The following is a 25405-nucleotide window of genomic DNA, read 5'->3' as shown; positions in this document are numbered from 1 at the left end:
ATGAAAAAGCAAACATTACTGCCATGGGAGAACTTCCTGGAAGCAGACTCGTCACCTCTGCCATGCCTACGGAATATTTAGCAATGAGTAGACAGACAGTAACGCTGCAGCCACCGCTTATTACACTGATCAATCATTACGTTGCTGTTGTCGTGTATTCCTATCATTACTGTCTGCCTGTCCAAAGAGAACAAACATTTTGACAAAACATAGGATGGCAAGACTGATTTTTAAATTGCACCAACGTACCTAATGAATTTTTTTAAAAAAAGATTATATTAATAGGTTACTTGACTATTCTACTCTTAGATAAAACGAAGAGGTTATTACCCTAAGAATCTCCTGAACTCTAAACAACATGCACGAAGTATACCGGTCTGTAAGGTAAATAGTATCTGAAAGTTCATCCTACTGAGAAAGTTATCCTTATGTGAAAATAAAAAGAGAGGTACAATGTAACTTTGTGGATAGGAAAACAGTGGAGAACAAATAGCCTACACAGAACCTGCTCTATAAACCAAGCAATTTGCTGCAACAACTCATTTATCTGCTTATCTTTGAAGAGATAAGCAGTCTGATGGCACTTTACAAAACAAAACTTTAAGCCTTAAAAATGTGATTAACTTCTTATAGATATGTATAAAGCATTTAGGATACCATCAATGCAATTACTCAGTGGACCAAAAGCTGCCATTTAAGAAGTCACCTCAAAAAATTTACTAAACCAAACAGTGACTAAATTCCTGTCTGCTTTCAGCAGTTTAACTCATTGCTTTATGAATAATTCAGTGTTAAATGAAAGGCTGCGTGCACCAGAGTTCAGTTTGGACACTAACAACACACCTATGATTACCCAACGTATTTACAACCTTATACTCTTGCTAAAGCAGTTTTACAGACAGCCTTCTCATTGTAAGAAGTTTTTCATAAGCTGTTTAAGCTCCAGGTGTTTGGGTAGACAGCAGCACCAGCACAAGTTTTTCTTCAGTACAGTGATGTTATAAATCAGAAAGACGCCAACCTGCCTGTCTCAGCAACCTGGCTTTACTCATTCTACAGTGCCACAACCCTTGGCAGTCATCAGGGCAAGTGAACGTCTGCTGAAAAATCTTTTATAGTTCCTTTTCTTAGTCCAATGAGCTTTGTTAGCTTAGGTTACACTTCTAGAAAACTATCAGATCAGGACAAAAGGAAGACTGCTTCTGGCTCCCACGTGATACTCAAAACCCAGTAACTAGAACAGTTGACAAGACAAATTATTTTCTTTCACGATAAGGAAAGGCTGAAACATCAGAAGTGTCATGACCTATTATGGCAAGAGCTACTGGACTTGCACTACCTTCTCTTTGCTGTATCTAGCGGAGCAAGGCTATAGAAGCAACTACCCTAACTCGTCACGTCTTGTCTCTGCACATTCCAGAGATGGTAGTATGATTACATCTTTGCTGAAGACAAGGCACTCGGTCCCAACCTACTAAACACGCCCTAAACAACGTGTTTTCCCAGTATCACACCCCTCTCTATGTTTTACTGCTTTATTGAGTAATGGACTTATCTCTTTCAACAGCAAAGGCAAAGCTCTTTGGCAATCATCACTAGAAAGGCTGAAAAACTACTCAAAGAAAAATGAACTTCTGACACAGGGAAGTAAGGGATACACTCTCTACTGGAACCAGAGCAGTCCAAACATCACAGAGCATTTTATGTTTACACATGACACTACTCAGCATGCTGGAGCGCAGTGATCACATCCTTGGTGTTTTAAGAGACAATTAAACAGCAATTAAAGTGAGTTTACTTGGATAATAATACAAGCACATTATGGGATTGGGGATTATGCTCCCATTAGCATCTCTCTCTTTTCTTGTGAAAGTATAGAAAAGCATACACCTTCACCACCTGGGCCAGCATGATTTTCAGTAGTCAGCTAGCTACATGCATTTTTCAGAACTCACTTCTGTATCATTTTGGATGAGTACAGTCCGCTGTTTCAGAACGTTTTGGGGTATATCAAAGTAAATAACTATGACTGACTGCTTGCTATATATTTAAGCAGGCAAAAAGGTTTTGCACCTCTAACAGTAATATAAAACATTGCCTTACTCTTTCTGAAAAACGGGTGACATATACCACTTGCCCAAACTAGCTCTGAAGGTAGACTGATTCTGTGTAGTTCCTGTGTTACAAAGTCAAAACATTACTCACCATTATTTCAGAATCTGAAATTCTGTCTGGGAATGGGTTCATACTTACAGCAAATGCTAATTGCACTGCTCACTCCTGAACTCAGTCTTGAAGCACGCTGAGCTTTGCTCACACTAGCAGTAGCATGGAAAGGTAGCATGAATATATTAAATCTTTTTTTCCTAATACTGACATGATAAACTGTTGAAACACTGTTGATCTGTCCATGTTTGAGTTTACATGCAAAAATAATTTCCTAGCAAAGAAGAAGAATAGATAATAATATGGATTTTGCACTGCAATTAATTGTACAGACATTAGGAGGAAAATAAATTAGCTTTTAGCCTCATACCTTAATTTACCTTTTAACAGGACAGACGACTGAGCTAGAGAAACTGTGCAATGTGCCCGTCGGAGACCTCACACCTAGGATCTAACACCTTCAGCGTTTCTTCCTGTTATTTTCAGTAATGCTTTTAAAGGTCTTCCTTTATCATTGGATTTGCTACTGCTGATCTTGTTTTACCTCTTCTTCCTTAATGCTTTCTGCTGTGCAGAGAAATGGACAGATACGTAAAGTAGGTTCAGAGGAATCTGCCAGTAGTTACAGGTAGTTCTGAGACCAGGCTTTGTAAAAGAGGGAAAGGCAAACAAATCAGATTCAGGAGAGTAACTTTAAAAAACGTTACACAATTCTGAAAAAGAAGTCAAGCAGAGTGAATGGTATTTCCTTCTCGTTTGACAAGACAAAGAAGTTTAGATCCAGGCTTCTTTGCTGAATAGTAAAGAAGTCTAAATCAAATTTGCTCACAAGAAATTTCTCCTTTTAGGCTAATTATACAACTACTAAAGGTGGCTATTATAGCAAAGCAGCATGAAATCACAAGCCAAATCACCTACAAACTTGATCTGGTAGTCCTATGGCAAACCTGGAAAAATGCAAAAATGTCCTTGCGTACACAGTGGTGATCTATGCCATGACACACGATGCACATGCTGCTCAGCTGGGATGCATGACTGGAAGATCTTGGGGCTTCCAAAGCACAGGATCTGACTATGTTGTTCTTGAAGCAGTGCTTCTATAAAGAACTACTACTATGGGCTCTAATTAGCACAATGCGCTGAATACTACAACAACCTAAATTGTAATATGGAAGCAGAAAGACACTGTTTGTAAGGGAGAACTGTAAATAAAGCCTGCCGTGTGTGCTGGTTTGACTTCTTCATATAACACATTAACAGGTTAAGAACAAGGACAGAGCAAACAGGCTAGATGTATTCATTTCAAAGAAAGGGTGACTAAAGGGAGGGGGGGTATGGGATGTGCCAGACAAATATCCTGAATAGCATGGAGGGGAAAAAAAAAAAACAAAACAAAACAAAACACAAAAAACCAACCAACCAACCAAAACCCACCAGAGAACAATTATTTTCTACTACTCAAAATACAAGGGGGGCTTCACATGAAATCACCAGAATGCAAGTTTAAAGGAAACAAACAAAATGCTTTTTCATGCCACATGTGAAATTTGTGAAAGCTATGGAACACTTTGTCAGAAGATGTGTGGAGCCCAAGACACCTTCCCTGCTCCCTCTGGCTCAAAGGCAGCGGCACTAGCGCAAAACAGGATGTCCACAAAGCACCGTACGCTCGCTCACACCGGGCACCAAAGGAAGCCATGGCAGGCTGAAGGAACAGGAACAGGGAGGGACACTGCTGTAGAGCACCCTCCCAGGGCCCCGGCATCTGTGGATGGTGTCTCTGCACTTCAAAATGCCCTATGAGCATTTGCCCCCGCTTTGCAAATCAGTACCAGTAGATCTTAATAGTATTTACAACATCCCAGCAGGGCACAGTTTAACTACCTTATACAAAATAACTCTTTGTTTGTTTGTTTTCAATCTGTTCTCTGGGTCTTGCATTGCTTCTGTTTCACCTTCTCCTGGCACTTGTGCTTTCCAAACTTTTAGCACATCCTTGCTCAGTTATCCATGACACTAGGGCCAGAGAAACACTTCCTACTCTACTTAGTCTTTACTACTACAGTGGCCATTTGATACCTTTTATGATCTTGGTTTTCCTCGTTGTAACTTCTATACTTCTCCTATACCTTTTTAAGATGGAGGAAGAAAGCAAGGCAGTTAACCTGGCTGCACTCAGTGTTCAAGATGCAGAAGCACAGTGACCTTATACAAAGCATATATTATTGCCCATTCACATCCAAAGGCAAAGCAATGAATGGGAAGAAGATTCCATCAGGAGCGGTGACAAGGCAGGGAGGCTGCCTGGCCAGGCTCAGACACCCTTGGGGTGAGCACAGAGGGGAAGGGAACTCCTCGTACCTCGCCTGCCCTAACATTTAACAGAAGCATCTGCTACCGACAGCTCCCAACATACCACGTTAAACACAATTTTTGTTCAGCCCAGGGTGGCTAATCTTATTTAGATGTGCAGGGTTTCTGTAAGAAGCTTCTGAACATTCATAGTGGAAAAACCTGCTACCAGCCTAAGTTCACACTGTATAAAAATTGGGTAAAATGAAGGGGATAAAAAAAAAATTCCAGGATTTCTGACTCAGAACACAGTTTTGCACCATCTATAAACTTCTCTGAAGAAAAAAAAAATTATCACAGAAGTGTTTAGCACTTTGCATTCAAAATAAGTGCACACCCAAGTCATGCTTCTCTTCCGCTTCAAGATAAACAATCCCAGCAGCCAGAAGCATCCACAGGGTGCAGGGCAGGAGCGGCATCAGCCCTGGGCTCCCACCCAGCCCTACACGCACAGGTGATGACGGCTTCGCCTCCCAGCCCAGTGTCGGGGCTTCTGAGAGTTTCCTGCTCCTTTGAGCATGCCGCAGGAGGAACTGCACCCAACTGCATGGCAGATTAGCAGCCGCAGCAGTAAAGCACGGAGCTGAACCAATTAGCCTGGGTCTGCCCGGTGCTGATAAACCCTAACCTCATGTCAGGGTCGCTCTTACAAGTCTAGATTAACCGTGGGGAAAACGACAACAACAATTAAACCATTCAAGGTTTGGTGGTTGGTTTTTGTTTTTTGTTAAGTCCTTTATGTGAACTGATACACATGCAAGTCCTGGTAACAGAGGAACATTTACTGTTTCCTCCCAGCAATATAAGCAGCACTGCTGGCAAAAGCATTATTTTCCACTGAAATTCAGTTTTTACTATGTTTAAGTTCCTTAACACATACATTTCCAGTATAATGGTAAACTATGATTTTAAGGGACTCCTACTACCAAAGAAAACCCAAAACATCTACACTTTGGGTTAATGTTACCATTTGTTTTCACTGTAATTAACAAGAAGTAATTATGCTCTCATCTAAAATTAACAACTGTGGAATGAGCACAACAAAAAACATTTCTTTTTCAAATGGGACGCTTTACAATGAGCTGGACAAGAAACTGCTTTTTTTGTTCTCCAAGACACAAGATTTCAAGAGTTTTCTATTCTCCACCAGTTTCCCAAATTCCTGAAAGACATGGTTCCCAGGAGTTTTTGAGGTTGTTACTTAATAAGCTCAATTTTCCAGCCTCATCTGTTAGCATTGTTGTGTGTTCTACAAAAACTTCACTGAGCCAAGGAGGACAAGCAGAGAACGACTGTCGGCGGCAGGAGCGCCTGGCTGGGGCAGGGAACTTGGTGACAACGTTCCTGGCTCTGAACTGGCAAGAAGCTGAGGGCTGGTGGAGTGGCTGTGGGGTGGTTTACCCCATTCCACTCCAATTTGGCAGAGAAATCCTCTTCCATACACCAGAAGCATCCCCATTTTGACCAGGGTCTCCACTAGATTTTGGGGTCTGGACACTCTAAAGAAACCACAGTCATTAAATTTCTGACCAGCAGTTATTTACCAAATCAGCTCCCAGGTCACTACTCTGCCTTCTACTTTGTAGCACAAACACCGGCAATCATTGAAATAATTTATGAAGCCTTAACTGAGGACTGAACCAAGAGTCCTCCTCAGTCTTTACAACAGAACCACTAGGTCCCAAAGCAGTTTAGGCTTTCTTCAGCATTCACTTCTAAATAAGATTTAACCTCATTTTCCCTTTCCATTCTGACAGCAACCTTTCTAACCCCAAGTGCTAACGCAGTGAAATAATTATTTAGGCTCTGAGAAAGAGCTGATTATTGTTGTAAAATGTTCTGAAGATCAGCTTCTCTTCACTGCTTTGAAGATGTAAGTTACTGAACTGAAAATATCCAAATGTTAGGAGACACCAAAATTAGCACTAAACTATGTTAATTATTTAATACTGTCTACATGAAGAACAACTTTCTTCAAACAAATAAACAAATAACAGCTGAAAAACTTTTATATAGAAAACATACAGAACCTCAGGTGTTAGCTTATTTAGCAAGGAATTCTTAAAAGAATGCAGAATGGGAATTTTATAATCCTCGGTTAAGCACTCCACTGACAATTTTACCACTTCTTTTTTTGTCAGCAATTTTAAGTCACTTTTTTTTTTTTAATTAAAAGAAAAGAAAACTTCTAAGAAGTGTCAAAAAAAAAAGCTTTTTCTGTTTAACTAGTTAGCATTAAAAAGCCAACTGGTTGTTCTGGTGCCAACAAGGCTGCCATGGGACCAAGTAGCCAAGTCCACGTATTAGTTAAGCAAACACAATCAGAAATGAAGTTATACTGTGTATTCTAGACAAAACAATATACATACAAAAAAAGGCACAACCATACACACATTTTGAGGCTTTCTTTTTCAAATCCTAATACAAATGCATTGAAATTAATGAGGCAAAGAAACTACTGTGTACTCCACACCCGCATTAGCTGAGAACAGATAAATTCAGATCTCCAAAATCAAGCTACTTGGAATACAAACAAGAATTAAAAAAAAAAAAAAATCTATTGATAAACACTGGAACACCTGTAAAGCAGCAATCATTTTTTAAACTATTCTTTATCACTGAGAGCACTCCTTGAAGCATGTACATCATACGGTAACATTTGCAGGTGCAAACTTCAAAAACTACGTGGTTTATGCAAATCGTGCAAACAGCTATTTTAGAAACAGAAATTTGAGAGACACATTCAAGAAATGAGACCTTGCACCTAAGTCATTTAGATTTCATCTTGCAGTGCAACCAAGAGGATGAAGGGTGGAGGGATGATGCTTTGGATGGAGTTTATTTCATATGCTGGGGCTCTTGCATATTTCAGCGCTCTCATTAAAGCTCTGATGTGCCATGGCCCCAAATAACCACACAAATTAGTTTTTCTCTGAAAGGGGAAACAAAACAAGTTGGTCAAAATTCTTCTCCTTTTTCTTTGGAAAGCCAGTTACCTCACAAGCGGCAGCAGATATAACTAGCACATTTGTGAGCAAAAATACATTCTGAAGAGGAAGTCGTACTTCACTGCTCACGTTTGTTGTGTATTTACTTTCTTATTTATTACATAGTACATTTCATTTTTTGTTTCCTGAGCCAAATCCTCAGACACTATTACAATAGGTTTCTGGTCAACTATTCTTAGAGAATAAAGGCAACAAAATATACTTGAAAATGTTTTAGAACAGCTGACTACTGTGTATCACCCAGTGAATTACATCTTTCTTATGCTCTGCAAAACACCCTAATCCCACAAACACACTCCCAATCTCAATACTCAATTATTTCTGTCAAATCTTCCCAACTACTTCTATTTTTGCTCCATTGCTAGTGCCACTCATCTGAAGCAAATTTCGAGGACTTCCAAAATTAATTACTGCCTTCTTGCTTTGCCTCTGGCTAGAAGCTGGTATAAACATCACCACCAAATTAACCTGTATCTCAAATTCCTTATTCTATTGACAACGAATGATTCTTCCTTTGTCGCAGGAAAACTGTAAGTCCCTTAAGCTCCCCCCCCTCCTTTATTTTTCTCTCTAATAACACAGCATTTGTGGCCTGTGTCATCATCATCCACTACAAACTCAGACAGCAGGGACAGAAACTCTTACTAGTCACACTTTTCCTCTCCCTTTACATTTCCTGCTATAACTTTCATCCCACAAATGCCCTCAGTGTTTTGAGTATATCCCTGGAGCACACAAAAGCAGATTTTTTTTGTCAGTCCTCCCCACTACTGGATCCTCATCTCATTTCCTCTCTTCTTCCTGGACTACTTTTCCATGACTTTAAAACTGCTAACAGTTTTCCCTGGAAGGGGGTGAGCATGGGACAGTGCACAGCAGTGGATCACAGTGGAGGAGAGAGAAATAAATCCAAACACAGAGGTACACCACAAACTGCCTAATATATAATTCCCGGCACTTCCTCAGCTCCAGACCTTTTTGATCAAAAAAAAAAATTTCAATTAAGAATCCATAAGTATGTTTCTCCTTTCAGAAGCAGAGAGGACACAATTTAAGAGATCTTGCTTAAGAAATAAAAGTACACACAAAAGAAGTATCTGAAACTAGTGTGCATTATTTGAAGATTTCTCATCTAAAAGTCACTGTTTTTTTAATACCTCAAACTGACAGAACTGAAGCAGAGTGCTCCAATTTAAGTGTTATTACTGTCAGGTCTGACCCAAACCTGAAACAAGCTCCAGATATTACTGGTCAAAGTCAGAATAAAGACCAGGATTTAAGAATCACTAGAGATGGTAATAATTTAACTGCAACTGTTATCCATGCAGGAATACCCTTTCCAAATGGGAAAACTTTCTTTCAGAAAAAGAGGAAGAGCCATGCCGTGCCATGCCTTTGCAATAAAGAATAAGAAGAGATGTAAAAGGCAACAAAACCAAAGACAAAATAGAGTGGGACTGAAAAGAGATCAGTTATTTCGCTGGAGGTTATCATGGAGGAGAAGCCACACTCTGGGACGCAGCACTCAGAGCAGCAAAAAAACCAAACCAACCCTTTGATACAACATTCAGCTGTTTCACCTATAAAACCCAGGTGCCTACAAGTAAGTAGCTAAGTGTTGTGTTTATCAGGGTGGTAACACAACACTGGCATACCTTTAACAGCTAAGCTACACCAAAGGAAATTTATCTGTGCACATGTAACAGGAGAGTCTTTACCTGTTTAAGCTTGTTCACAAACCCCATCAGACACAGTACATTGTCTGGATTTTTACCTAGCAGATATACTTTTTTCCCTCCTTTGACCATAAAAATGTTAAAATAAAGAAATAAACATACACATGTTCTGATTTGCTGTAACCCGTATGGCCAAATTCAGGTATTTTAATGTCCCTGTGGATTCTTTACCATTGATGCATTTCAGCACACTTTTTAAGATCAAAGAAACCCCACAAGACCGAAAAGACAGAGCCACAGACAACGGACAGGGCGAGTCGATGTCTGTCTCACTTTGGCTTGGACAGCCTCAGTAAACAAGAGACTTCACTAAACATCCAGACAATAATCTGTGGGATGCTAGGGATCTCTGGGATTTTATTAGACAACTTCAATCAAGCTGCAGGCTCCCCCCTTGTCAGGACAAGATGCTGGCACTTAACCTGTGCACAGCCACATGGAGGAGAGAGGAAGTCCATCGCAAGGGCTGGACCGCACGCCCAGGAGAAATAGCACACCCACTACTGCTGGGTTGCTAAATCCCAGACAAAAAAAGCATTCCTTCATTGTACAAACCATTGCAAATGCCACCCTCTCTTCTTTGCAAATTAAAATACTTGGTTCAAAGCGCTGACACAGAATAAATGACCCCAGAACAAAGAGGAACCCTTTTTTTATATATATATATATCTTATATGCACCTTATATATCACATCATACAATCCAGTATTCTTGAAGTCCGAGCACACTTCAGGCCCCTGCAACCTTCCTTCTGAGGCACAGCGATTCTGAACTCACCCTGCTGAGCTGCACAGGGAACATCTACTTGAATGCTGAGCTCAGCTACTGGGGAAAGCGAAAGGTTATTCCAGATCCACCACTAAATGCACTCCCTCACCCATTTGCGCACACACACAAACTAAAACTCAGGACACCGGTGTCCGAAGCACTCTGGCAGAATTACAGCATCCCCCTGCAGCTAAAGTGGAGAACCTGCATTATGTGACAAACTCCCATTACATGACAGCATTGCCTGTGCTGCGTTAATCCCGTGTTACACCTACTGTTCTAGGGATAGTTATATACCTTATTTTCCCATTTAATTTTTTTTAATATACAAATATGAATTATTTTTTAGAGGAACAGCATTTTGAGCATAAAAAAACCCTGCTGGATATGCAGTTTCCACGTGATTACTGGTATCAATTTTAACCGGCAAAGTTTTAAGTATGCAAACAGGCAAAAGACCACATCAAACAAGATACAGCTTTCTCACTTTCTGTTACACGTGTGAGGAAAAAAGTCAGAAACAACAGTATTGGTATTATTTACAGTATTTAGTATTACTTAACTATTACTAATATTGTAGTAGTCAATTTACATGATACTTGATCTGGGATCAAAGAAATGACCCCTACACATTAATTCATATACCGGTGTACTTGGTTTGGCCAGATCTCAGACCGAGATCTATCTAGCAACAACCCATGTGCCAACAGTACACTTTCTCTCAAAACCCAGCAATCAGAATACCTGCTCATGCTTTATCTTAAGGTGGAAACAGAAAAGAAAAACAGTAGACAAAAAGCATGAGTTCTAGGTCATTAAGGATTTTCAAGACTAGATTGCATTTTTGAGTTTTGTTTAGAAATAGAGAGTATCAGTGGAAACCATGGCACGTAGACGATGCCCACAGAGCTGTTATTGCCAGTGGTGTGGACTGCTATCTGCACTGGTGCTTTTTAAACTTTCTACAATGGTAACACGCATTTCAATACAGCTCCAACAACTTAACTCTAGTCCTTATATTTGATTGTCATTGTTTGGAAAACGTATCTGAAAGAACTGGTAGAGCTCTGTGGAAAGGAGAAGGTATTTCTCACTTCTACAAGTGGCGTAGCTACAGCAATTGGTATTTTCTCCTAAATCTTACAACACTGCAAGTGCTTAAACTATCTGGGTAGGCTATAAACCAAATTATTCAGCTATGTCCAGGTATTGAACTACCATTAAAATATCACCTTAAAATAGTTTTTCTGCTGATGAATATCACAGGGACAGTCCAGTTTTCTCTGCAGATCCAGAAGGTAGCTGCATACATTCAAACATGACACAGTTACAGATCTCAGTGAGTGAATTTACATGCGAGAGAAATACGGTAGGGTGAGGAAAGCACTCCAGGTCCCAGAAAATTCACGCCTACCTCAATATAGTCAAGTATACAGCTATCTTTTGAATATAAGCTGAACTTCTGAAGTTAATATATACCACCACAAATTCTTTGTTACCCATTTGATTGCTGCTGCCACTCCTTGCCTGGCAGGCAGTTAACATACCATCTTCTCGGTGGTGGCAGGGGAGAAGGAGCGGGCACCCCTCCAGCCTCTCCTCTGCTCAGGCCCAAACAGCAGCTAGACAAGGCTGCAATTCTTCTCAGCTGTCCACTTCCCCAGGTGCTCTTCTGAACTGGACCAATAGGTAGGACAAAATTACTCTTTTGGAAGTAACGACCTATTTTCAAAGCTTGTTCTGCCAAGGCACCCCTTCCTTGACCTTTGCAGTACCCTCACCTGGGAAACACAGGGGCATAAAGCAGGCTTCTGCCATGCCCACGTGTCACCCAGCCAGGAGACTGCTCCCAAGGAAAGGGCGCTGCCAATAACAGGACAGATTAACCAGGCTGGCACACCACGTGGCTACGGGGGTGCGAGGCATCCCCACTGGAAAGGCAATTTACCAAATTAACAACCCCTCCCCAAATTTCTGAATATTATGTAGAAATCAAAAGCGCAACACCGCCACTAAGAATGGGTTTATAACACCATGAGTTTAACTAGCTTTTCATCGCACGCAACTGTCCATATTTAGGGTAGAAATGACCCATAAATTACTCAACAATTACACTGAAAAAAAATTTCGTACTTCAGAAAACACAAATATCTCTCTATTTACAAAGCTGTATCCTGCCAAAATTTCAAATACTTTTACTGTACACCTATCCTTTGATTTAATAAAGCATGTATCTGAGGTGGTTAATGTGCATTTCAAGGTATATTAAAAATGAGAGATCAAAAATCCACATTAGACCAGTTATCTCTGCCAATATTTTGCTCCAGCCACACTAACTAGACCCTGTCTAGCATTAAGCCAGTCGATATTAAGCCAGTTTTATATTCTTAAGACTAACCTGCAAACATGATGCTAATAGCAATAGGTATGCTTTAAGTTGAATTTAAAATGACTGAAATTTCACGCATCTTCCCCTGTAAACTTTCCAGATTAGGAAGCAGGTTAACTCCAAAATTTCTTTTTAACAGACCTGCTAAAAACTTGTATAATCCAACCACATTCCAGAAACCAGTGGCTCCTGTTTAAATTAGGACCATTACACTGGCCAAAGAGCTTGGCTGACAGAACAGCTGCAGTAAGCACCAACTCCAGGTCTGAGCGCAACCTGGAAATTTTTATCACTGTGCTGAAAATACCAGAAGAAAAGCTAGTTTGGACAGGAGGTTAAAATCCCCACAAATAAATTTAGGTGATGATTTCAGGTAACTGAGATTTTAATAGGCATTTAAATCAGAAAATAGTAAACCCCTTAGTATAGACGAGAAAGCTGAAGATCTTTCAGATGTATCTTCAAGTTGGAAAATGCAAGAGACTATTTTTACCTACAAGGAATACCCTTGTGCCAAAAAAAAAAAAAAAAAGTAACAGAAGTAAAGACATTCAGAAGTAGACCTGCAATGGGAACAATTTCATCCCCAGAAGTGGTTTGCATCTGAACAACATTCAATTTTTATAATGCTAAAACCATGTGTCTGCACTAAGTGCTCTCTAAGCTTGGATTTGATACTCACCCTTGGAACTTTCCTACTGCCCTGTCCCCTAATGCATTTCTTGGGGTAGGCAGGCCCAGGTGTCAAATAAAGGGTCTTAGGAAAGTTTAAAAAAATAATTTAAAAGTTATTAATGGCTTAAGAGTTTTCTCTCCCTCAGTCAAGCTGACCCACTTGTTTGTGGGGCCAAACAATAAAGGAAAGCAGTGAACTGAGGTAGGTTAAAAATAAACCTAAAATAAGGAAGTTATTTTAAATTCAGATCTCTTCATTCATCTCGTTTACCGCGTGCTCCCACACAGTTCTTTCAGTGCAAGTGAGAAGGCAAAAGGGAGGCGCAGAGGTCAAAAAAACCTGCTCTAGAAGATAGCTCTTCTCTGTAGCAGTTAGAGTGAACTAGACACAAACTCTTCTCCCAGCTCCCAGTAGCACATACAAGTCACCTGATAACAATGAAGTCTGGTGACGAAACCAAAACCCAGGACCTTCCCTGAAGCTTGTGCTCAGTTTTGGGTTAGAGTCCTCTTTCTTGCAGGTACTCTCCTCAGCTGGACTGCTGCACAGCCACCAGGTAAGAGACACTCCTTGGATGTGGAAGAGGTCTGGCACGCACACCTAACTGCAAGTGGGCTTCCACCACATTATTTTAAGCAAAAACTAGGTAACAATAATTATATTATTAAATAAAATGGGCCTTGAAGACATGCTCTGTGTTGAATTCAGTGCTACTGGTATAACCTTACTAGCAACAGCATGTATTTACACATTTGGACTCATAAGGCATTAGGAAGGCTCCCATGGCTCACGTTCACATCTTGATTACGCTGTACTTCAGGCAGCCAACTACTCTTCTTAGATTTGACTTCAGTTTTTTTCTTCAAAGGTGCCACAAAGTATCTAAATTTTGATTAATCTTCATTATTAGTTTGCAATACGGATTTATACGAACGCTTCTGGGGCATGCATAACTTGTAAAACAACCAACAGACAAACACACTGAAGAGAACCATTTGAGGCACGGTCTCTCACTGCATTAACGTTAACACCTCTTGGTTCATTATATTGAAGGCTGCTGAAAGGTCTTAAAGAATTAGAATGTTTTCTTAATCCAGCAAGAGAGGTCACTGACCAATACAGCTGAAGTGTTTTATCCCAAGTTCAGGAGTCCGAAGACAGACGCTGTGGCTCCACACACACCCCTCCAGCACCCACGCCGATGTGCCCAGTCCCCGTCTCACTCACACCCTGCTCTTCCCCAGAGCCTGGTCAGCTGCAGGGGCGGCGGAAAACCCACTCGTTCTACTACATCTCCAGCAAAGCAGAGGGGACAGAACAAAGTCATGGTTGAACGGGGCTGCTTATGAACAGGCAGCTAACGCAGGTGATATGAGACACATTTCTGTGTAACTTTCTAAATATTTTTCCCCTTAATCCGTTCTGCTATTAAGATGAAGAGAGGGTTTCCCCAGCAGAGCTCCACTGCTCAGCTTTCCCTCCTTCAGAGGGAAACCCCAAGAATCCTTTCCTGTGAGGACCCCATCCCTCCAACACCAACCCACTCCCACTTCGGACGAAACACTTCAGGGCACAGGTTATAAGCCAAAGCATGAGCCCAATGAACAAAACAGAGTAAAAAAAACAAATCACAAAAGACAAATCTGCCGAGAATAAAAAACTGCCCTCAATCAATACGAAACTGAAGCAATACATTTGGAGAAACAAACAATTATTATCAAATCCTGTGGTTAAACTTTTGGAGTAAACTACTTAAAAAAAATAATTAGTACGTTTCGCTTTCTGGCAGATTTTGGTTTGATTTTACTGCTGCTTATTTTAATTCCTCAACTGTAAGGACACGTTAAAAAGGAAAAAAAAAACAAAAAAAACAAAATCCAAAATTATGCTTATTGGTTACTACTTTCACAGCATGACAGAAATACTGCAAAGCGTTGTAGTTATACTAGTTTTTAAGGTGACTGGTTTTTTGGTGCAGGATTGAAGTCCAAGAAGTATCTGAAACAGTCAGACTGAAAGAGAGGAGATAAAAACCACACAGGAAGAATGAGAAGAGGGAAAGGAAAGCAGAAGAAAATTGTGAAACACCACTACTGTAATTGCTACTAGCAAGGAGGGTTTTGCATGTGGCTTGTGACCTACTGTTTAATTCATCTAATTTACAGACATGTATGAGTTATCTCTGTGTTCAAACTTCTAATAGTATCTACTGTTCTCCAGAAATTAGGTTCACCCCTCGATAATTAAGCAACTAACACTTAACCAGGTAAAAAATTCTTTAGAAGAGGTCAGTTCCTTGCTACGCCCAGTGAAGAAGGAAATCTAACTATCCTCAGCATGATTTAATGAACAATAAAAGAGGGTTCACACAGCCTCTGCTTAAGCTGCTCTCCTTTAAAAAAAAAAAAAAAAAGTACATCTCTCATTGTCTTCGGACTTGAAGCCTGTAAAGCCATGCAACAGCATCTGAGTGTCTAGTCAGCTCTAACATCTGTAACAGAAGCAAACCAACCATTTCTCTAAATGGAATAGTTAAGACATGCTGTGAAGGTAAACTTGCGTCTAAAAATTGTTACCTGATTATGGTTACCAGAAATATTCTGGTGAGAGGTAACTGAGGCATATTTCACAACTATTGAACAGCAACAGCAAAGAGTCGGCTGCATCGGGAAGGGAGAATGTAAGTTCTTCCCCACCTCCAAATGAAGTGATTTCTGTTCTTGAAAAAACACAAAGATAATGCAGAAACCACCATGCCCCACTACTAGGATTGCCAACGCCACCGTGACTGCCTAAAACAAAATGTATTTTTAGATGGGGGAAAGGAAAAAAAAAAAAGAAAAAAGAAAAAAAAGAAACCCATCACTCCCCAAATGCTTTTTAATCTCTTCATTCTTTTCCATTAATCAGAGACTATCAAGACAAAAAATACAACAGGTTACTGTCCAAAAACTGTATGCTAAATAAGTGCAATTCAACGCAGACACTCCTCTAGTCATAGAGGGGCTGGGGCAGCCTAGTAGGACCAGATCACCCTATCACAGGTGATGGATAAAATAGCGATGCATGAAAATACAGATCCCAGGCGCAGGGTGCCCAACCTTTCTGATCTTAAGACCTGCAAACCAGAATGTTCATATCACTACAAGCCACAACCCCCTGCTGCTGCAACCACAATGTCCAGCACAGCGAGAGAACTGCAGAACACGTGCAAGTTCAAAATGCCTACCCAAAAGTCGTCATCCTCTACCAGGAGATATGGGCTAAACTACACAGGTGAGCAACAAGAGGGGGCGGCAGGCCTGCCCCCGTGCCTGGGGCCTCCTCCTCAGCTGGGGGTCAGATTTTTCCCCCAGCCCACAGAGCATCCCCGAGGTGCTGCTGGCTCACAAGGGACGACCGGCATGGGCAACCTCGCACAAGATGCTCAAGAGTGCAGACAGATCACCCCATGGCTTAGACTTGAAACTGTAGTCCGCAATTTATCCACCACTTTCATGGCTGAGAAGCAAGTTCTAACACCAAAAATTTCCTATCTAGTCACAGAATAATGTGTTGATCTTATACTGGGAAGTCTGCCTCTCTTCTTAGGAATGGAATCTCTTAAATAATGTTTATATATATATCAACTCATTTATTAACTTATTTACTACAGACATAGAGTCTGTACATTTTTAATTCACAAATTATCCATTTTATGAAACAAAACTATACCACTAATCCCTGCCTGATCTATTTAACAGTAAGAATATTAATGCACTAAGATGAATTTGGAATTCAAGCCTTCACCAAGTTTTAATAGGGGTTTGCACCACCATACTTTTATCAGAATCTCCATCTAAGTTCTGCCAAACGGTATCAGTGATGTTAGAAAATAATACACCAAAACATATGGGAAGGAAAATCTCTGTTGTGGAAACACACAGCCATTCTCTTTAAACACAGCTCAACAGAAATTCACCCAATTGTTGTATTAGTATAACATCACATTTAGAGTCCTAAAACAAAATTTTCCTTAGATCTTTACAAACACACATGTACAGCTGGAGATGCCGTATTTTTTAAGATCACAAGGTGCATCTCACAGTTGCACCTTGTGAGATCAGCAGATGATGAAGCTTAAAGTTATGGTGAACACCAATGATACTCCTACACATTCTTTCCTATTTACACTAGGAAAGGGGAAATTATGAAAAAAGACCTTAAGAATTTTCGCAGATTTCTGCATTTAAAGCAAGTTCTACTGGAGTGCATTCAGTCCCTTAACACACCAAATATAAGCCTCCATGTTCTGTTTTCCAGCACTTTTATGATGCTTCGTATCAAAGAGGCATGACTGTATTAAAAAAACAACTCATCACCGCTTCTAGCCTGCAAAACACTGCAGTACTGCTAAAAAAAAAAAAAATATGTATATATCTATTTTGAACTTTCTTCTCATAAGATACTTCAGCTCCCTATCCACATCGTCTTCCTCCGGCTTACGATATGCTTTGGAAGGTGAGTTGAGGTGCTGGTTTCGAACCCCAAGATGTTCAGGACACCTGGAAGTCTGTCTGTCTCCACATACCAGTATATACACAAAGATAAGCTGAGGTACTAGTGTTTTCTCTTCCCCAATTTTAATGGGATACTCCTGGCACATCTTCTCCAAGTGGCATCACTCTGGAGTTCGCTTTACAGCTGCAGTCAGGGAGAGCTCCAGGTTTGCAGACACTGAACATCCTGCTCTACTAAGACGTTTGATGCTACAAAGCATGATGGGTTTTGTTTAAATCTTCACTACTAAATGGGTCAGGAATGACTTATTTCAGTAATGTTTAAAACAGCTGCCAAACAGCAATTAAAAACACAAACTGAGATACGCTATACTGATTACATGACAAAATTTTAGTTTTATCAAAATTTACCATTAGGTTTAATCTCCGTATTTTTAAGAGATATGCACATGGTGTAACCCTGAACAATCAAGCTGTGCTATTCTACCTGCATATTAAGTCCACAGTCTTCAAACGTGTTTTTATATTCTGAATACAATCCCAAAGATTCCTCAGCACTATGGTAAAAGACTAACACTGTCTTTCCCAAACTGCAAATATTTAATACAGTTTCAGTATTTTCAAAATCCATCTACTAATTTCCAGAAGCTTAGTTATTTCTAGTTAACAAAATCTCAGCCCTCCAGGGAAACTTGGCAAATACAAGTCAGAATAAAACACTGTTTCCAGGCTGACCATTCTTCCTTTTGCTGGCAAATCATTTAAACTCCATTCAATGTTTCTAAACTTACAAAGCTTGTTTTACTATCATCAGTAAGCCAAGCCAAGGGGGAGGAAAAAAAAAAAAAGTTTAGCAGAAATATTGAGATGTGTTAAGTCTAAGCCTGCAACAATATGCACAGATACATTATGCTACAGCCTCGCCACTGATTAGGTGCACTTTTAGTCTTTTTGCTAGGGTATCAAATGAAAACTCTAAAACCACCAGAGCAAAATACATTATCTTAAGTGACCAATAAAAAAAAAAGTTTCAGAAAACAATACTGCATATTTAATAACTTAACAAATAAGACAGCCAGTCTCCAGCTCCCATTCTACTTGCCAGGATACTTTATAACAACTGTTAATCTTGTTGCTGGTAATGTCAAACTAGCGCACTGCAGATTTTATATATATTAATATACATATGTATTTGAGGGGGGAAAGCACACTCGCTATGGATTACTAATGCCTTTTATTGCAAGCGACACAATAGTTGACTCTTTCACAATCAATGTTCTACAGCCACAAGAGACAAAGCTGATTTAAAGCAACTGATCTGAGACACCTCAAAGGAAAAACTAAAGCAAACAATGCCCTATTTTAAATTTATTATCATTTAAGAAAAATTGGATGCTTCACAAGCTCTAAACCAGTTCATTTTCACCCTTACCCCAAATATCGAATGATGTCATGCAAGATGTACTGGCTAAACTGGTTTAACTGCTACAGGCTAGATACACTGTTTAGATTTTCTTGTGATAAATTATTCTGCAGCAATGAAACCGATTCAGTTAGTCCCAAACAACTATCTCCATCTCCTTTTCTAAAGTTTGGGCTTATATTACTTTTACATACAACTTGCTACTTAGTATAGCTACCTAGCAATGACAGGGAGCACATTTTGCTTCTCTTCTGAATTCAGTCAATAGCATGGAATAACTGGAGTGGAGTTAAGGACGTCTGATAAACATAGTTCATCCTGAATAGCATGCTATCACTTCCCTCTGAATTTTACACATATATTCCACTATTTCCACTTCTCCTTCACAGAAAGTTCACTAAATCTGATGACCTGTTGATCACCCAGTTCATGAAGAATGCACAGAAGAAACTCTAGACATAGGTAGCACTCTTCCAAAGTCACCGATGCTGCTTTCCCAGTTGGCATGATGCAGGGATCTGAGAACGATGCAATGCACATCTTTACCCAAGGCCAAGTATGCTGTTTCCAGAGGTATTACACATTATCATTACTGGGAATATGAGGCCAGGCCTGGTCCTTCGCTCTAGGTATAACCTCAGAATTAACTTAATTTTCCTTGTTGTCTGCTGCATCAGCGTTTTTATCTCCCCCGACTTGAGCATCATCTATTTCATGGAAAAATGTCAAGGCTGGAGAGGGGAAGGGGCAGGAAGAACATATAAACAGGCAAACACCCACAGTCGTATGATGAATTTAGTCTGCATATTCTCCTCTCCTTACCACAACTTAGCTAGAAGCAATAGAGAAGACAGCGAAGGAGCTCAGGGAAAAAGCAGGATACAGGCCTTCAGGAGAAAGGCATGGAAGCAGGCAAAAAAAAGGAACGAACACAGTGTTATGTATGCAAATGATATTAAATTGCCAGGAATTGAGAATACTAATGAGGACAAAATATGAGAGGGAAGTAAGCATTCAGAAGACAGGCACAAAAATCAGTCACGTACTTGAGACCAGTATCACACAGCAGGTCAGTAATCCAGTAAATTCTGTCAGTAGTGAGCAAAACAAGAATGAACAGCCAGCAACAAACTTTCAATTGCATGGAAACTGCAGGAAAGGGCGGTTTTAGACTTCTCACATACACACACACACATTTTTTTTTCTTGTTCTTTGTAAATGAATTCCATCATTTCACCCGGAATTCAAATCTCAACTTTCAATTGCCCTAACCAAGGAAAGACTTAAAAGATGGCATTGCCAGAGAGGCTGCAGAGCTGACACAAGAATACGAGTGTGCAACCTCAACTACCAGCCACTGCGTGTTCATGGGCTGTGACACTGTCTTGATAAGCTTCTGCTGGCTATTTCAGAAGAAAAACTTCATAATGCGAAACACACATACATAAGTAACTATGGACAGAGGCTGAACCTACAAAAAAACCAGATTCAAACTATAAACAGGGGAAACGTACAGTTATTAAGCTGCAAATAAGACTTTCTGAAATAGGTAACTGTACATTTGTATTAAGCCAAGTTCTTTGAAGTTCAGACACATTTGTGAAAAGATGATACAGAGGAAGTGTGTGTATATGTGTGTATATATATATATGTAAAAAGTATTGTGACTTGGATTCAATTACACTTTATAGAGTAACTCACCAGCAATTAAACCGCTGTAATCCTTTGCATGATAAAGCAACCCCCACACCCTACTTACAGTACAGAAAAACTATTAATTTTTTCCACTAAATTGATTTAGCATACAAATAAACTCTTCAGAATTTCTACAGGATAATTTACTAATCACCACCCCAAACTGTGAATTTATCTCAAACTCGGGCACTAACGGCTCATGTGCACACTCCCGCTCTGCTTTGGCCCAAAGGCAGCCAGAATCACATGCTTTTATGCAGCAATGGATGAGGGGTGCACACAGAATCCACGAATAGCGACCGCCTTCGGCCAGGTATCTGCCACCATCCATGCCACCTCAAGCAGCCCTTCTTGTTCCATCCTGCCAAATGCCAAAACCTTCACCACATTCATACAACACTAAACAGGGCCACAGGCAGAACCAAATTAAAAATCTAAACTACACTTTAAAACCCCACTTTTTGTTTTTAGTTTTGATCACTTTATAGTAACAGGGAGGTGCGCTAGCCTGATCGCTGGCGTGGCACACGGGATGAAAACGAGTGGCAGCAAACGCTGTGCTTGTCCAACCGCACCCTGAGCAGGGGAAGCGGCTGCCTTCAGCCAAGGGACACAACCTCTCCTGACAGTTCTAACAAATGTAAAGTTTCTCTGTCCACTTACCACTACTGCCAAGCCTCAGTAAGGCTACAGACGATTACAAACAACATCTACAGGTAACAAATGACTAAATATACAAAGAGGTGATCTGTAATGTCTACAGCATTCTAGCTGAAGTATTGCAGGTAGGTGGGCCTGCACCACACCTGGTCCCGCTGAGCAGGTACCTGCCCCTTAGTAAGGCTGTCATTGCTCCTTTCCTTCATGATGCAGAGATTAAGTATTTTTTCTTCCTAAAAGAAATGTCTTCCTCCCTCCTGAAGTCCTGTAGCCCTGTCTAGTACTACTTCCATTTACACAGAGTGTCCATAAGGTCATCAAGGAAGAGTAAATTAGTCATAAGGGAAAGGAGAAAAACAGGGATGTGAGAGCAGACACTCAAAATACCACATCTGATTTAATCCTAAAGAGTTTAATTCTACACTTTTATTACTACATCTCAAATGGTTATTTCACTCATCAAAAATTGTTCATCTAGCATAGCTGTACACAGAATAAGCAAACCTCTCCATAATTCAAAATCAAGATGTGCAATTTTCCACTGCGCATTCTTCACATACCTCCTAAATCTAACATGATCACTCACTGAAGAATGGCATCCGACACTGTTCTGTTCATGTTAAAATTAAGCTAACTACATGTTATTAAATATTTTCCTCACTGCTTGAAATCACCTCTCTCAAGAAAACAAACACCCATACATTAAGATGATGAACATTGTTTTACACGCTAAATGCATATATACCCATGATGTCAACTTGCATTAAAAGCTGCAATTATCTGATCTCTGCAGTCTTGTAAACTTAACATGTTTCTCAAGAAAAATCAAGTATTCCAAAAAAACCTCCAAAGGTTAAACTTTTTTGGTTTTGTTCTTGCATAAATGGACAGTTCTGTAAACTCTGACAAATTAGCCACGTTCGTAATATCAGCCAGAATCAGCTGTGTGCGGCCTAATAGATCTCAAATTGATTTCTGAGATAACGCTGTAGTCTCAGTATTGCTATGCTGATATACACAGAGACTCTTTCCTCACCCCTCCAATGGAGGTGGCCACCACCGTAACATTTACACAACCATCAAAGGGACTTCCACGTGTATTTTGGACTCCTGTATCCGCACTCACTGACAGAGCAGATGCGATCCAAGGAAGTTCAGGACACCTTAAACTGCATAAAAACGTTCAGCATTTCACAGCGTGCCCAGCATCTAGAGCATCAAGCCCATAAAAATCAAAATAAAAACATTAAATACAGTCAATATTCTAAAGGACTGGAAGAGGACACTGAGAAAAAGCAGACTGCTAAAGGCTATCAAACAATCTGCTGGAAAATATAACCCACAAGATGTTAATATTTGTATGCATACAAACAAACATGAGGTACATTGTAAGTCACCTCCTTTTACGTATTTGTCACACAGTACACAAACATCAGTTTGGAGATTCTTCTAAAACAAAACCAAAAATACTTGCTCCGATAGTAAATAAGTTTTAGCTATTATTTTATGAAATAGAGATTTATGTTTAAGAAAGCAAGGCTTTATGTAATGACCTTCTAATCTTGAAATGTAATCTCACAGTCACTGTGACAAACTTCCACTAAAACACCTTTGCTCCTCCTGATTTCAAGGGCTATTATTTAGCTGAAAGGCACAATTGCTAAGTCGACTGTCACGTTTCCAAGCAAAATATCTTCTGTTGGTGAATATTTACGTCACTGTTGATTAAAACGGTCGTAACAGAACTGGCATCTTCACAGCCAAGCATTCTAAACGATATTTAGGTAGTTGGTGTTTTTGACCCCCAAGTCAAATACCGTCGCTACGAGCTACAGTGTCTGCCCTTCCTTAGGGAACAAATCCCCCCGTACATTTGCCCAAAATAATTTTACGTCGTCGAATGCAGACGGAAGGTGCTGTTCAAAGCGGGGGGGAAGGGGGACGGTGTGTAAAAATAACAACATGATGCAAAAAAAAAAAAACCCAAAAAAACAACACTAAAGGCACCGCCGGAGACCACACCGGACGGGAGCAGAGCACAAGCCTGAAAATGTAGTGCCTCCTTTATGGAACCAACGCAACTGCATGACGGTGCAGGATCCGGGCCGAGGGCTGTGCAGGGCTACACATGGCCAGCGCAGCCCGCCGACCCCGCGCTAGGCCCGCCCGGCAGCCGTTTCTGTAAATAACCCTCCGAGGAGGGTTAATTAAAAATGGCGAGCAGCGTGGCCGCCTGCATACAATGAGCGGACGGGCCGCGCCGCCCCGCTCGGCCCCGGGCAGGGCTGGAGCCCCCCGCCCGCCCCGCGGCGGCTGCGGAGGACGCGGGCGGCGGGCCGGGCTAGGCCCTGCAGCCCACCCTACGGCGCCCGGGGGGCGGGCAGCCCTCGGGACAGCCACCCCCTCTTTCCCCAAGAGCACCAAACCCTCCCCCGGTACCAAAACTACTTCCAGACCGACCCTCCGCCTCACCTCCCGGTGCCCGCCAGGCCGAAGGTCCGGGCTCACGGCCGCACGCCTGGCCCCGGGGCGGCGTGTCCCCCCTTTTTGTAACCCCGTTTCCCCCGCACACACCACCCCCCCCCCCCCCGCCATGCAAATTCCTGCGGAGCACCCCTCCGGGCCGCCTCCCCCGGCCCCGCACCGCCCCAACTTTCCCCGGCGTTCCGTCCTCGTCTCCCCCCGCCCCGCTCCCGCCGAAGCCCCGCCGGGCAGCCGGGAAGAGCGACCCCGGCTGCCGGGCACCGGACGGCGAGCAGTAGCCGCCCCTGCTCGCAGGGGCGGGGAGGGCCGGGCGCGTGTTTACCGCGGAGGGAGGACGGGAGGTGGCCGAGGGGGACGCGGCGGAGCCCCAGGAGCCGGCGGCAGGGCAGGGGGACGCGGGGGGAAACTCTCCTCGGAGTTGAGGGCGCGGGGCCCGGCCTTACCTTCCATCTCCATGTCCTCGGGCTCGCTCAGCTGCTGCTCCCCGGGCTTCTGGTGCTGCTGCTGCTGCTGATGGTGGTTCATGTCGGGCTGGGGTTTGGGCTCGGGCTGGGTCTCGGCGGCGGCCTGGGCCTTTCCCGCTGGGGGCTGCAGGCCTGTGTCGGGAGGGGAAGGGGCGGAGGAGCGGCGGGGCCTGGGCAGCGGCCGGGAGTGGGCACCCGCCTCGGGGGGCTGCGGCTGGGCTCCGGCGGGCAGGGAGCGGGCAGCCGGCGGAGGCAGCGAGACGCGCACGTATTTGCTCGCTATTCGCCCAATCTCGGCGGCGGCACCCGGGTCGGGGGGAAAGGGGTGGGGAGGAGGGACCGGCCTGGGGTGGCGGCTTCCCCCGGGGTGGCCGGAGGGGAGGGGACCGGGAGGAGGGGGGGAGGGGGGGGGGGGACGGGAGACCAGGAGTCAGGGCCCGGCGGCGGCGCCCGGCGCTTCCCCCTCCCCCGGCGAGGTGTCCCCGGCGCTGCGAAGTCGGGGAGGCACCGCGGGGCCCCTCCTCTGCCCTCCCGCCCCCCCCAGCGCCCCGGCACAGCCGCTGGCCGACGCCCGGCTCGCTGCTCCCGGCCGGCCGGCCGCCCCCGTTGCCTGTGCCCCCGCGCGCTGCTGCCACTCGGCCGCCGCCAGCGCTCTCTGTCTCAAAATGGCGGCTGCGGTAAACGCCGTGAAATGTCACATCCGCATGAGGGGCAGCCCAGCGAGCCGGGGAGGGGGGAGGCAGCGCAGCGGCCGCCCCGGGAACAGCAGCAGCCGCCGCCGCCACAGGAGGCCGGAGGGGCGGGGCCAGAGGGGCCGGGCCCGGGCGCCGCCGCGGCCTCCCGGCAGGCCGCCACCGCCACCTGCGCCGCCGCCGCCGCCGAGGGTCCCCGTGCGGTGGCCACTGCCCGAGGCGCCGGGCCCCTCCCGGCCGTTGCGGTGGAGACCCGCTCCTCCTCCTACTCCTCGCAGCGGCCCCGGCCCCGCCTGACGAGAGCTCGGCCCGCCCGCCCCGCCGCCCCCCGCCAACACCGCGCGCCCCCTGGCGGCCGAGGGCAGCGCCCCCCGCAGCCGGGGCCCGCTGAGG

General features: G+C 43.0%; 1 protein-coding gene across 2 annotated transcripts in view; it reads right to left on the bottom strand.

The window, feature by feature from the left end:
- Positions 1 to 24712, bottom strand: part of USP7 (ubiquitin specific peptidase 7) — a 72475-nt gene extending 47763 nt beyond the window's left edge. The window contains exon 1 of one of the 2 annotated variants that reach the window (XM_054211002.1): positions 24300 to 24712. In XM_054211002.1, the coding sequence (XP_054066977.1) occupies positions 24300 to 24381 (82 nt within the window). In that variant the 5' untranslated portion in view covers positions 24382 to 24712. Of the gene's footprint in view, positions 1 to 23844; positions 23864 to 24299 lie in introns of those variants that run through there. The other variant, XM_054211003.1, reaches the window with a different exon arrangement.
- Positions 24713 to 25405: the final 693 nt, after the last annotated feature.

Source organism: Rissa tridactyla, chromosome 8, assembly GCF_028500815.1.
Source record: "Rissa tridactyla isolate bRisTri1 chromosome 8, bRisTri1.patW.cur.20221130, whole genome shotgun sequence".
Taxonomy (NCBI): domain Eukaryota; kingdom Metazoa; phylum Chordata; class Aves; order Charadriiformes; family Laridae; genus Rissa; species Rissa tridactyla.
This window is presented reverse-complemented; position numbering and strand designations above follow the sequence as displayed.